The 14,892-nt window shown below is 40.7% G+C and overlaps 2 protein-coding genes across 3 annotated transcripts in view; one reads left to right on the plus strand and one right to left on the minus strand.

Annotated features, from left to right (window-relative positions):
* Window positions 1–8,278, plus strand: part of LOC140729076 (E3 ubiquitin-protein ligase UHRF1-like) — a 146,328-nt gene extending 138,050 nt beyond the window's left edge. The window contains exons 14-16 of the mRNA XM_073048380.1: window positions 4,394–4,563; window positions 4,656–4,754; window positions 7,225–8,278. Coding sequence (XP_072904481.1) covers window positions 4,394–4,563; window positions 4,656–4,754; window positions 7,225–7,371 — 416 coding nt within the window. The 3' untranslated portion in view covers window positions 7,372–8,278. The remainder of the gene's footprint in view (window positions 1–4,393; window positions 4,564–4,655; window positions 4,755–7,224) is intronic.
* Window positions 8,279–12,439: 4,161 nt separating this feature from the next.
* Window positions 12,440–14,892, minus strand: part of gldc (glycine dehydrogenase (decarboxylating)) — a 200,409-nt gene continuing 197,956 nt past the window's right edge. For both annotated transcript variants that reach the window (XM_073048372.1, XM_073048373.1), the window contains 2 exons: window positions 14,379–14,459; window positions 12,440–13,088 (listed from right to left, as the gene is read on the minus strand). In XM_073048372.1, coding sequence (XP_072904473.1) covers window positions 12,945–13,088; window positions 14,379–14,459 — 225 coding nt within the window. In that variant the 3' untranslated portion in view covers window positions 12,440–12,944. The remainder of the gene's footprint in view (window positions 13,089–14,378; window positions 14,460–14,892) is intronic.

Below are 14,892 nucleotides of genomic sequence, written 5' to 3' on the forward strand. Positions count from 1 at the left end.
TGTCTTGCCTTCTTCCTGTAACCCTTAACCACTTTGCCAGTATCAGTTTTGGACTTAAATACATGCAATGACATGGCTTCCAAGGCCCTCTGTGGCAACGAATTCCACAGATTCATTACCTATCAAGAGCTAGTTTTAGTAAATGCAGTATGACTGAAATTCTTGTTGGGACATGAACTGGTTGGATCCTTTGTTTCCTCAGGTATTAAGCCTCCTCTGCTAGGTATTCCCTCATTTAAATAAGACTTATACAGTGAATGTTAAGGCCCTGGTGGAGTGTTATGGAACAGAGGAATCTAGGAGTGCAAGTGCATAGTTTGCTGAAGCGATGTCTGAGGTAGAGTGGAGAAGATGACCATTGGCTGGGGCATCAAGAATAAGAGTTGGGAACTTGTGTTGCATTTATATAAGATGTTGCTGAGACTTTACTTGGAGTATTCTCTACAATTTTCATCACCCTGTTATCAGAAAAGATGCTATGAAACTAGTAAGACTTACCAGGATGTTGCCTGGACTTGGGGGCCTGAGTTGCAAGGAAAGATTGTGTAGACCAGGACTTTATTCACTAGAACATTGGAGATTGAGGGGCTGACATGATAGAAGCGTATAAGGTCATGAGGAGCACAGACAGGGTGAAAACCCATAGCATTTTCCCAGGGCAGAGGCGTCAGAAACAAGAGGGCATTGATTTAAGATCAGAGGTGAGAGATTTAAAAAGGATATCAAGGTGGCAGCTTCATACAATGGGTGGTGCACATCTGCCATGAGCTGCCAGAAATAGTGGTTGAGGCAGGCCTGTTAGCAATGGTTAAACATCATCAAGATAAATACATGGATAGGAAAGGTGTACAGGGCTATGGGTCCTCTAAAAGTTCTCACAAAGGTTACAATGGGACATAGGATGCAGATCTGGACTGAGAAGTGGTAGATGGAGTTCAGTCTGAAAAAGTGTAAAGTGATGCGCTTAGAACTTGAAGGCAGAGTAGGTGGTTAAAGGCAGGATTGTTAACAATGTGGAGGAATGGTGGGATCGTGGGGTCCATATCCAAAAATCCCTTTAAGCTGCTGTGCAAATTGATAGGGTAGCTAAGATGGCACACGGAGTGTTGACCTTTGTTTGTTGGGGGTTTGAGCCACATGGTAATTTTGCAGCTGTATAAAACTTGGAGTATTGTGTCCAGTTCTAGTTGCCTCATTATAGGAAGGATGTGGAAACTTTAGGGAGGGTGGAGAGGAAATTCGCCAGGATGCTTCCTGGATTAGAGAATATCTATCAAGAAGATTGGAGGGTTGCGAATGTTGTTTCTTTATTCAAGAAAGGGAGTAGAAATATTATAGAAATTATAGACCAGTGTGTCTTTCCTCAGTGGGTGGTAAGTTGATGGAGAAGATCTTGAGAGACAGGATTTATGAACATTTGGAGAGGTATGATATGATTAGGAGTAGTCAGCATGGCTTTGTAAAGGGCAGGTCGTGCCTTATGAGCCTGATTGAATTTTTTGAGGATGTGATGAAGGAATAGCAGTAGATGTGTGTATGGATTTCAGCAAGGCATTTGATAAGGTACCCCATGCAAGACTTATGAGAAAGTAAGGAGGCATGGGATCCAAGGGGACCTTGCTTTGTGGATCCAGAACTGGCTTGCCCACAGAAGGCAAAGTGTGGTTGTAGACGGGTCATATTCTGCATGGAGGTCGGTCACCAGTGGAGTCCCTCAGGGATCAGTTCTGGGACCCTTACTCTTCGTGATTTTTATAAATGACCTGAATGAGGAAGTGGAGGGATGGGTTAGTAAGTTTGCTGATGGCACAAAAGTTGGAGATGTTGTGGATAGTGTGGAGGGCTGTCAGAGGTTACAGTGGGACATTGATAGGATGCAAAACTGAGCTGAGAAGTGGCAGATGGAGTTCAACCCAGATAAGTGTGAGGTGGTTCATTTTGGTAGGTCAAATATGATGGCAGTGTGGAGGATCAGAGGGATCTTGGGGTCCGAGTCCATAGGACGCTCAAAGCAGCTGCGCAAGTTGACTCTGTGGTTAAGAAGGCTTATGGTGTACTGGCCTTCATCAATTGTGGAATTCATTTTAGGAGCTGAGACGTAATGTTGCAGCTATATAGGACCCTAGTCAGACCCCACTTGGAGTACTGTGCTCTGTTCTGGTCACCTCACTACAGGAAGGATGTAGAAGCCATAGAAAGGGTGCAGAGGAGATTTACAAGGATGTTACCTGGATTGGGGAGCATGCCTTATGAGAATAGGTTGAGTGAACTCGGCCTTTTCTCTTTGGAGTGACGGAGGATGAGAGGTGATCTGATAGAGATGTATAAGATGATGAGAGGCATTGATCGTGTGGATAGTCAGAGGCTTTTTCCCAGGGCTGAAATGGTTGCCACAAGAGGGCACAGGTTTAAGGTGCTGGGGAGTAGATACAGAAGCGATGTCAGGGTTAAGTTTTTTTACTCAGAGAGAGGTGAGTGTGTGGAATGGGCTGCCGGGAACGGTGGTGGAGGCAGATACGATAGGGTCTTTTAAGAGGCTTTTAGATAGGTACATGGAGCTTAGTAAAATAGAGGGCTATAGGTAAGCCTAGTAATTTCTGAGATAGGGACATGTTCGGCACAACTTTGAGGCCCGAAGGTCCTGTATTGTGCTGTAGGTTTTCTGTGTTTCTGAAAGAGATTGAGCAAGTTAGGGCTTCTCATTTTGGAGTAAAGGAGGATGAGAAATCACTTGATAGAGTTTTATAAGGTGGAAAGAAGCTTAGATTAAATGAACAGCCAACATTTTTTTCCCAGGGTAGAAATGGCTAATATGAGAGGGCTGATAATTTTAAGATGACTGGAGGAAAGTGGAGGTTGTCAGAGATTTTATTTTACACAGAGTGTGGTGTGTGTGAAACTCACTTCCGGGGTGATGGTAGAGGTAGATACATTAGGGAGATTTAAGTGACAATGAAAGAAAAATGGAGTGCTTTGTGAGAAGGAAGAGTAGGTTTGATCTTGGAGTAGTTTAAGAGGTCGGCACAACATCATGCGCCTAAGGGACTGTACAGTATTTCAAGAAAAAGTGCAGGCATATGGCACTAACTTGCAGGGTAACAGCATGGGTGAAATGGATCGAATGGCCTTTTTCCATACTGGATGGCTGTAACTAAGTATAAACCAGGCCCAAGTATACTCTACTCTTTAAAGAGTGTGAAGTACAGGTTGTCTTGTGATAATGCATGGGTTCCATTTTTACAGGCACCCTTAAGTTGAATTTGTCCATATGTTGGGGGAAAAAGCCAGGATCACTCTATGATATTACAATGAATGACATCAAACCCACAGAAGACTCATAAGAAAGAACAATTTCTAGCAGTGGAGAGAGTGGAAACTAGTTCCACTATTCATGGGAATGAATGGATGTATGTCAGATGTAATATGGGAGCTCATTTGTATGGGTGGTGACCATAAGTTGGGTGTTCATAACGCAGGGACATCCTAGAGCATGGGACAGTACAGCACAGTAACAAGCCCTTCGACCATTGAGGTTTGTGCCAAATTAAACAATATCTCTTTTGCCTGTAAATGATCCATATCCTTCCATATTCCTGTTCAAAGTAAATTTATTATCTAGGTACTTATGTCACCATGTACAACCCTGAGATTCGTTTTCCTGTGGGCATACTCAACAAATCTATAGAATAATAACAAAACAGGATCAATGAAAGATCAACCAGAGTGCAGAAGACAACAAACTATGCACATGAAAATAAAAATAAATAGCAATAAATAATAAGAACATGAAATAGAGTCCTTAAAGTGAGATCAGTGGTTGTTGGAACATCTCAATGATGTGCAACTGAGTGTTGTTGTCCCCTTTTATCAAGTGCTTGATGGTTGAGGGGTAACAACTGCTCTTGAACCTGGTGGTGCGAGTCCTGAATCATGCATCCATCTAATGGCCTCTTGTACACCATCGTTGTATGTGGATCCACCACCACCATCAGCCCATTCCAGGCAAATTCACTCTGTGTAAAATAAAACTTCCCCAGCATATCTCCTTTAAATGTTCCCATTCACATCTTAAATGTACTTGACGTTTCTATCCTGGGGAAAAGATTTTAAATGTCTGCTCTTATCAGTGCCTCTCATAATTTTATCATTTTTGTAATGACAATCCATTAATCCCCGCCTCAGAAATAATTTTGTCAGAGGTTATTGGAAGCCTGACTAGGAGAACAGCAACATGGATATTGTGTAATATTTTTAACATGATTCATCAGTAAATTGAGATGTTAAAGTATGTTGCTGATGGCAAGTTATGAACACAGTATAGCTGAGGGAGTAGGATACCATTTACATTGTAGTTCAAAAAGATGTACTTATTTTGAATCCTCCTTTGTTATAGCTGCTTCTGCTACTATGACTGCACCACCACCAAAGACTGTAAAGGTTGCCCAGGATGACGCTGAAGGTGAAGCCTACCAGCTGACTCCACACCAACAGTGGCTGATCAGGGAGGACTACTTAAACAAGAAACTTTGGGATGAGGCACTTGCTTCTATTATGGAAGGACCGGTATGTTTGCGGATGTGTTTCTGCCACCCACCCCCAGCAAAGTCTGTGTTGAAGATGTTTCCATTAATGCACAATTTCTTTTATTTTTATAGAAATTCTTAAGAAAAACGGAACAGATCTTCATGTGTATTTGCTGCCAGGAATTGGTCTTCCAGCCAATCACAACAGAATGCCAGCACAATGTCTGCAAGGTGAGTGTTCAGCATTCAGTCACATATCCTTATATGCTGATCAGAATGAACAGAAGAACTGAGAATAGTTTATGCAGTGTTTTTTAAAATATTTATAATGTCACATTATGGATATTTTTCATTTGTTTTGAGCACCACAAGAAGTCAAAATAAATTTATCTAGAAATGCTGCAAAAGTAATTGGCACGATTAAATAAAAAAGTGCCCTCAGACCATGGTGTTTTCATTAATGTATGGAATGCATTGATTCTAGCCCATTGAAGAGAGAGAGAGTTGGCTGCCTGGTTATCTATTCCCCAGCAGTTTGAAGACAAATATTTATGGTACCCGCTGATGAGTTAATGTGTTTATTCAGTGAATAATTGATCCAAATCCAGAAGTCCGGAGTTCTGTTGATAACCCGTAAAAATAGCTCGGCTTCAGAATTCAGAATCCTGCTTTCCCTGTGGGGTTCTCGTGTGGTTAGATAGGCCTCGCTCTAACGTTGTATCATTGAAAGCCTCGATATTATTTATGGTATAAGTCATCAAAAATACCTTCAGTGAATTACACTTCAATAAATGGCATTGGATCATGTAATTCTTCCCTGATAGGAAGATTTCACTAGATAGGAAGTCTGTTGTGATTCTTTATAAGAATGCATGTAGTAGCCAAGCTGCATTTTAAAATTTTGTAGGATCTAGGTTGCTAGTTTGGTGGAAATGTACTAGAAATAAAATCTTTAGCTGCGATTTTTCTTTTAAACCAGACAACTCTTACATAATGCATTTTCTCTGAATGAAGTAACATACTAGACTGATACAGCACATATATACTTTTCAGTAGTGCTGGGCAATTTATATTGTCATTGTTACTGTTTCTTTGGTACTCTTTTTTTTAAGCTGTGGTGAATTTAGCTGAATGCTTTTCACAAATGGTCGCATACCCAGTTAGAATTCAGTTAGGGCTTGAAGAACCAAGTCAATGTTGTTAAAAATCTGATTCACTTGAGTGATATTGGTCCTGTACAAATGCATCATTAAACTCTGATCATCCAGAGAAATGCAATTTTTTTTGTTTCTGTTCCAATTTCAGGCTTCCTCCTTGTTGACCTTTAGTTAGTTGGTAGCCTTGACCCATTCAAGCTCAACCCGTAGGCTACAGTGGATGTGCTGCAGGAAAGCAGAGATAGGCTGGGGAGAAGGAAGAAGAATTGGGAAGAGAATGGCAGAAGGAGTATTGCACCACCATATCCAACTGCCTGCATCTCAATCTGAAGCACAAGATACTGAAACTGCTGGGATCTGGAATAACACACCAAAAGCTGGATGAAGTCAGTGTCAGCCAGCATCTATGGAGGGAAATGAACAGTGGGTATTCCAGGTCAAACCCTTTCATCTGGCCTGAACTATAAAAGGGGAAATAGCCTGATTGGGAGCAATTTACTAGCAGCTGGAGAATCTAGTGTTCATGTCACCATGTTGTAGACTACCTGGGTGGAAATATAAGGAGCTGGAGATGCCCACAAACTAGAGAAATAGCACCTCATATTCCATCTGAGTAGTCTACAGACCATTGGCATGAATATTGAGTTCTCCATCTTCCAATAAACTGCACTCATCAATCCTATTTCTCTCTCCTTCTGATCCACCTGACCCACCACTGTCTCTTTCCCTGCTCCTATCTGCTCTATCTGCCCATCACGACGTACTCCTCTCACTGGTTCCCGTTCCCTCCCCACCTTGCTCCCTTTATTCCATGCTCCACCGTCAGCCCATTGTCACTTCTGCCTTTCACCTCCCAGCCTCTGTGACCATTTACTCTTCACTCCCCTATGTGCCTATCACCACTCTTCATGTGGATCCACTTATTGCTTGCCAGCTTTTTCCTCACCGCATCCCTCCAACACTTTATACTTGCTATCTCCTCTCTGTTGTTCAGTCCAGATGAAGGGTTTTGACCTGAAACACTGACGGTCCATTTCCCTCCATAGATGTGGGTTGCCTAGGAGGATGTGGAGATGGAGAAGATATTTCCATCAATAGGAGAGTTAGAGATCCGAGGGCACAGCCTCGGAATAAAGAGGATATCTACCTTTCTTTTAGCTTTCGTGTGGTGAATCAGTAGAATTCACTGAGTCACAGCTTTGGGAATATTTATGGCAGTAATTGATGGGTCTTGTTTGTTATGGGAGCTAAGGATTCTAGGGAGAAGGTGGGAAATGGGGTTAGAAAAAATAATCAGCTGTGATTGAAAGACAGAGCAGGCTCAATGGGTTGAATGGTCTAATTCTGCTCCTATATGTTATGGTCTTAAGCACAATTTTTTGTAGTTTATTTCCTTCAAGACTTGCTTCTCTAAGTCTCCATGGGTAAATGTTGGACCATGAGGACTATCTTTGGGTATTGGCTTAAAGCACTGAGGTAATTCACATCTTTTTGAATCTTGTTAAGCCCCTGAATGCATTTATAAGTTCCTTTCCTTCCCACAGAGTTGTCTGCAGCGATCATTCCGTGCCCAAGTCTACACTTGTCCTGCTTGTCGCCATGAGCTTGGAAAGGATTACAACATGGTTCCCAATAAGATTCTTCAATCCATCCTGGACCAGTTCTTCCCAGGATATAGCAAAGGACGATGACATTTGTTTGTGTAATCTGACTCCCATCTGCATACAATTTTACAGGAGGAGGAATTTAAAAATAAAACAAGGAAGGACCAACAGGCCTGGACATTAAATAACCTGAGACCATCATTCCAGAACCACTAATGTTATCCCCCGGAATACTGCTCTTTCCCATTGGCTGTCTGGTAACATCTAAGGTAGTTTTCTCTGTAATGTAAACAAATACTCGGCATCAAAATCTAAAATGGTCTGAAGCTAGAATTACATTTTCTTTAAACTACCTCAAGACAGTGGAAGTAAGATCATGGGGAGCTTTCAGTCAAAAAGTCCAGCTACACACTGCCTCTTCAGATCAATGTTACCTGTGCCTGGTCCATATTGCTTTGTTTTTGAATTGTAATAGCACTGAAAATTATATCTAATTTTGAAGTAATTCTGTGGTGAGTATATCTCTCTTTACCTTGATTTTATAATGTTGCTATTTTGAAAAAAAAATGAAAATTAGAAAAACAGCAAGTTAATGGGCTTTTGTGAAGTTAAGTGTGCATTCTTATATTTGAATGGTTTGACTACTAATGGCTTTCAAGGATAATTATGTACTATTGTACCTACATTAGTGTTCAGTGATACCTGTATTACTGCATTTCAACATGCAGAGAAAACAAGCACTTCTAGCCAAACAGATGACATAATGTAAAGAATATACGTTTGTTATTATTGAACATGCCACTTTTGGTATTTTAGTCACACATTATATATTATAACTAGATTATTTGTATGTGGCAATAATGTCTGTATCAGTGTTCAAAACAATTCTAGCTGGGAGTGGGGTAGAAAAAAACACTTCATATTGTGATTTTGAGATTTGATATATATTCCTTGACCAGTACTTAACAATAAACATGTTAACATTTGAAATGTCTTGAAACGTTTTGGCTCAAGTTATTTAGCACACACCATCTGTAATAAATAGTTGAAAGGAATTCAGACCTTTGAAAATAGAAATAAATGCAAATCATGGGCTTTGGAAATGATGGTGAAAGGTAGCAATTATGTAACAGATAAATCGCAACTACTGGGCTAGAAGCGGTTAATATTTTGTGTGCATGGCGAGTGTCTTTTAACAAGCAAGGAAACGGTTTACTGCTCAACCGGCTTGGGATCGGAGCTGGGTTCGTTGTTGGATCAGCACGTTTGCAGATGCCAAGATTGGGGGTGTAGTGGACAGTGAGGAAGACTATCGAAGCTTGCAGTGAGATGTGAACCAGCTGGAAAAATGGGCTGAAAGTTAGCAGGTGAAATATAAAGTTAGCAAATGGGAGGTGTTGGGCCAACCAGGTTCGGTCTTGCATGGTGAACAGTAGAGCAGTAAGGAGTGCAGTAGAACAAAGGGATCTGGGAGCACAGATCCATAATTCATTCAAAGCAGTGTCGCAGGTTGATAGAATCATAAAGAAAGCTTTTGGCACATTGGCTTTCATAGATCAAATATTGATTATAGGGGGAAAAAACACAAAATGCTGGCAGAACTCAGCAGGCCAGACAGCATCTATGGGAGGAGGTAGTGCCGACGTTTCGGCCCAAAACCCTTCATCAGGAGTCACACACATTATGCCGAAATGTTGTCACTACCTCCTCCCATAGATGCTGTCTGGCCTGCTGAGTTCTGCCAGCATTTTGTGTTTTTTTAAAAATTTATTTCCAGCATCTGCAGATCCACTCATGTTGCCATTGAATATAGGAGTTGGGATGTTATGTCAAGGTTGTATAATTTGGAGTATTGTGTGCAGTTTTGGCCACCTACCTGCAGGAAAGGTGTAAGAAAGATTGAAACAGTACAGAGAAAATGTTACAAAAATGTCCTCGGGACTTGGAGGTCCTGAGATACAAGGAAAGATTGAATAGGTTATAACTTTATTCCTTGAACGTAGAAGATTGAGGTGAGATTTGATAGTGGTATACACGATTATGAGGAGTATAGCTAGGATAAATGCAGGTAGGCTTTTGCCACTGAGGTTGGGTGAGACTACAACTAGAAGTCATAGGTTAAAGGTAAAAGGTGAAATGTTTAATGGGAACATGAGTGAAAACTTCTTTCCTTAGAGGGTAGTGAGAGTGTGGAACAAGCTGCCAGTGCCAGTGGTGGATGTGACTTTGATTTCAATATTTAAGAGATGTTTGGATAGGAAGGATATAGGGGGGCTATGGTAGATAGATAGATAGATACTTTATTCATCCCCATGGGGAAATTCAACTTTTTTTCCAATGTCCCATACACTTGTTGTAGCAAAACTAATTACATACAATACTTAACTCAGTAAAAAATATGATATGCATCTAAATCACCGTCTCAAAAAGCATTAATAATAGCTTTTAAAAAGTTCTTAAGTCCTGGCGGTAGAATTGTAAAGCCTAATGGCATTGGGGAGTATTGACCTCTTCATCCTGTCTGAGGAGCATTGCATCGATAGTAACCTGTCGCTGAAACTGCTTCTCTGTCTCTGGATGGTGCTATGTAGAGGATGTTCAGAGTTATCCATAATTGACCGTAGCCTACTCAGCGCCCTTCGCTCAGCTACCGATGTTAAACTCTCCAGTACTTTGCCCACGACAGAGCCCGCCTTCCTTACCAGCTTATTAAGACGTGAGGCGTCCCTCTTCTTAATGCTTCCTCCCCAACACGCCACCACAAAGAAGAGGACGCTCTCCACAACTGACCTATAGAACATCTTCAGCATCTCACTACAGACATTGAATGACGCCAACCTTCTTAGGAAGGTTCTTGGTATGGGTGCAGTTTGATGGAACTAGGCAGTTTAGAAGATGTTGCATGGACTAGATGGGCCAAAGGGCCTGTTTCTGTGGTGTAGTTATCTTTGATTCTATGCTGAGTACTTTCAGCAGTCTTTGATTCAGATTTTCAGCTATTATTTGCTACAATGGCATTACAATAATGTGGCTATGGATAAAAAGCAGATTGTGAATTATGTAGAAACTCTATTCTGCTTTCCATTGCCAGTCTTTCTCCTGTACAAAGCTGAGATCAGTCTGTTAGATTTTCATTTTTGTTGTCAGCACCATGATGCACAGATGGCAGAAGGAACCAGAATACAAAGCTGCCAAGGACATTAAATGCACTGCAGGCAGTGGAGAACAAAAAAACATCAAATCAATTTGAAGCAGTGGTTTGTTTCACTAAAATCTTTCCCAACCAAAGCAATGTGCATACACAATAGATGCCAGAAGCTTGTAACCGCGATGGGTATCCATTCAACCACAGATTTGGTTGGTCAAAGAACCATGCAGTAGTTTCATGTCCATCCTCAGCCACAGCGTAGCTTGTTAATTACAGCAAGTGTCTTGTGTATCAAGTGACCAGAGTTGAGGAATTTTCCAGAGCTGGATAGAATTCTTTGAGGCGAAGTAAGCAGGAACTTCAGGGAGTGTGAAGTGCAGAATCAAATATCACTGTGATGATTGTACGCTCTAGTATCAATTGTTTGGTGACAATAAAGTAACTAACCATATGATATAAATATAATTCACAATGGTATGAACAATCTCATTTTCCAAATTCACCTCCAGTCTGTTCAACCACTCCCCCCTCCCACTTTCATCTCAACCCATTTTTGTCCCATTTCCCATGCATCCCCTCCCCTTCCTAATTCCATCCACCCACAGCCCATTCATTTTACCTGCAGGCTGGCACAGTCTCCCTTACCAGAATCCTGTACGGGAAACCTTTGTGTTCTGTTTGTGTTCCCTCATCTGATTCCATCTCTCTTTTTTTTGCCCGCCTTCATCATTATCCACCTTCCTGTGTTCCTTCTTCACCCCCACCCTGGCTCCATTATCCATCACCCCCCACCTTAATACCTGTGGCTTCTGTCTTGCCACTCTTCTCTCTTGCCATCTCCCATCTCTACCCTGCCCTAATAGTGTTTTGATCTGAAACGGCGGCAATTTATTCCGACAGATGCTGCTCAACCCACTGCAAATCATTGGCTGCTTCAGATTCCAGATTCTGACTCTGGAAACTAATGACTCCAGGAAACGTGCTGTACCTGTTCATTTACAATCAAATCCTGAAATGAACCCAGTGCCAAACGTCAAACTGGAAAAACAGGAGTTAAAGAATGGCTTCAGTTGATGTCCTCGGTCCTCAAAGTAAGGTGAGCTCCTTTCAAAAAGAAAGCAACGTATGACTACTAACTTGTGCTTTTCCATTCACTTTATTTGCTCTCTGTATAGTATAATTCATTTCTTTTCAAATTTAAGGAGGTCACCATGGGGACAAGACAGAAAGGCTAGAGACTTCATATACATTCCTAGATGATCCCAGCAATTTGTTAAAGGAAATAGCTCTTGTATTTAAAGTTACCTGCAAACTGCTGTCAATGACAATTGTCAGTAGTACATCATATCTACAGTGCGTGATTGGATGTTGCAGGCCCTGGAGTATGAAAAAAGACTATAAAATTACTTAAAACTGGCTGCAAAACTGCAGGTCAGAAGTACTTTTGTTGCTAGTACATTTGCTTGAATCCATATTATCACGATTTTGGGAAGTGAGTATTTAAATCTTTTAATTTAAAATGAAAATACCTCCCTATACCAACCGCGTTCAGATTTTAAAAATCCAAAATTCGTTTCCTCAGTTAGGCCACCACCTTTCATTGAGGATAGCTGCTCTTTCTTGTTCTTTGTAAAAGGTGACAAAAACGAGCAGGGGCTATTGTGGATTTCCTTCCATGGGTTTTATCTCTTCAGTACTGAACGTAATAATGAATTACAATGAATTGATTACATTATCTTTTAATGTCCATGATGAGCTTAAGTGACACAGACCTCCTGCAGGATCCAGATACGAAATGTTGACCATCCCACCCCAAGCCCCCAGATTCTGCTCAACCCACTAAATTCCTCCAACAGTTTCAGGATTGAGTGATTTGTCCAATTTCTACTTCCTACAGCCATAGCATCTGCAACATCAGCTCAAGAAATAAATGAACGTGTGTATTTCAATGCTTGTAATATAGAATTTGAATGAACAGAACATTTAAAATAATGGGAAAAAGTGAGATCAATTCAAGAATTTTTATTGGAATGATAACAGTTAAAATTTACATATTTTAAAAATCTCAATTAACCAGAAGATGCTGGTTACATCTACAAAGGGATTGACAATTACACACAAGACCATCAAAAGGAAACACTGCCCAGAACCACTTTCTCACCAGATTGCAGATTGCTGTACTTTGACAATTTGTTACAAGTCCAACAGTCCTATAAATGAACTTGGTACGTTCAATCACAGCTGCAATTGCAGCCATTCACAACTCAGAGGAAAAAGTGCACAGGATCAAGGCCACTTGTGTAATTCAATGCTGCTTAAATCTGAGGCACTGATTATCATCAACTGAAGTGTGGCTTAGACATCGTCTATTCTTTCAAAAACTGTTAGCAGCTGCTTCATTACAAAATGAGATATCCAACTCATCAGATATTGATTTTTAAAACCAAAAAAAAACATGGATGGGTTTGTTCACAGTAATTACTGACTGTAAAAATAAATTCACGATTAAATCTTAGGATGACGCTCTTTTCTCTTCAATGAACGGTGACTCGTAAGCTTCCATGGGTGGGCAAGAGCAGACTAAATGCTGATCTCCATAAAGGTCGTCAATGCGAGCGATTGTAGGCCAAAATTTGGTTTCGGGTTTTACAAATTGCTGAAAAACATTCAAACATATATTTGAATTTAGTCATTCAAATAAACATCCTCAATAGTCTCAGAACTAGAAATTAATTAACATCACTATTTGATAAAACATTTTCTAATTGCTTGTAAATCCTGGTGGCTTGGCATCTGACTTACTAAGACTGTTTACCTTGCTCCCTTTAGCTTAACTAGGGCCCCGTTTTGCTAACTCCCTTTATAGACTGCAGTAGGTTTGCAATGTTCCTCTTAAATTAATTTGGTTCACATAAAAATTTATAATAATCTGCAAGATGTTTTAAAAAACTGAATTAAAAGTGGGTTGGGCTAGTAATAGGTGGCATTCAGAAGTCAGAAAAAGCACAAACATCCTGAGAGGTGCCAGGATCACGTTTTACTGTACTCTTGGTTGAATAGGAATCTGTTTACAATTTTTCAAATGCACAAAGCCTACATCTTTTATATGAACCTTATAACAATATTTTACTAAATACCTACTTAAAATTGACAAACAATTGGGTGGAAAATTCAGCAATCTCACTCATTTTAAATCTTATCCCCATTCCTGTTCTGACATGTTGGTCCATAGCCTCTTTTGCCACAATGACACAACTCTCAGGGTGGAGGAACAATACCCCATGAGCATCAATTTCTCCTTGTAATTATTTTTTTCTTTTTATTCCCCTTTTCCCATTTCCATTCCACTCCCTCTTAGCTTCACCTTTCTATCACTCCCCTGGTGCCCCTTCTCTTTCTCTCCTGGTCAACTCTCCTACGACATTCTTTCTTTAACTTTCCACCCACCTGGCTTCATCTATCACCTTGTCCTCTTTCTCCTCCCCCAGCTTTTTATTCTACTGTCTTCCCCCTTCCTTTCCATCCTTGATTAAGGGTCTCCGTCTGAAACGTGGACTGTTTATTTCCATAGATGATGGCTGACCTGCTGAGTTCTTCCAGAACTTTGTGCGTGTTGCTCTGGATTTCCAGCATCTGCAAAATCTCTGTCATATAGCAAACTATCACTAGTATCTTTCACCGCAGTTCACTGCTCAGTTCGTCGCAATAGAGTCGGGATTTGAGAAAGACACTCCAAATAGTAAGGAAGAGTGAAGCACTGTCCTTATGTGCTGCTGTGTTACTGATGAAATAGTGTAGAAACAGAAGGTGTAGAGGACACTCAATGCAGAAAGGTAATTTTGTGAAAATACACCAATACTGCCCTGAAATAATCTCACTACCACACCCAGGTTGAGCCCAGCACAAATGATCTTCACCTTTTATTTAGATTTAGAGCTGGACTTACCAATGGGAACGCAGCCTGCTCTCGAGAGTATGGTCGGTCCCAGTTTGAAGCAGCAATACAAGCCAGAGTGTGAGGCGACATCTTTAATGACAATAAACAAACTGTCAAGGAAGATTGAACCTCATCAATGAAGAAAAATAAAGTAAATAATAGAAATTCTAATACATGCCACATCCGTTTTGAACAGTAATAATACTATATAAATTTGAAGTGGGAACCACCAAGGAATAAAAATTAAAACAATCTACTGGAAGTGCTCTGTGGGGAGAAGAGGAGTGCTTCCGACCTGCTGAGTTCCTCCAGCAAATTGTTTGTTGCTCCAGATTCCAGCAACTGCGGTCTCTTGTGTGAAGATTAAATCTGCAGCTGACAAAAACATGCTAAGTGACGGACTGTAGTGATGAACTTCCAGGCCCAGGAAGTTTAAAGAGCTGTGAAGTTGAAACATTTGTGTGTGTTTGTGTATCTAATGGCCAATGGGATACGTGCTGGGACCACACTGCATGTGATAAAG

The sequence above is a fragment of the Hemitrygon akajei genome, chromosome 6 (genome assembly GCF_048418815.1).
Source record: "Hemitrygon akajei chromosome 6, sHemAka1.3, whole genome shotgun sequence".
Lineage (NCBI taxonomy): Eukaryota > Metazoa > Chordata > Chondrichthyes > Myliobatiformes > Dasyatidae > Hemitrygon > Hemitrygon akajei.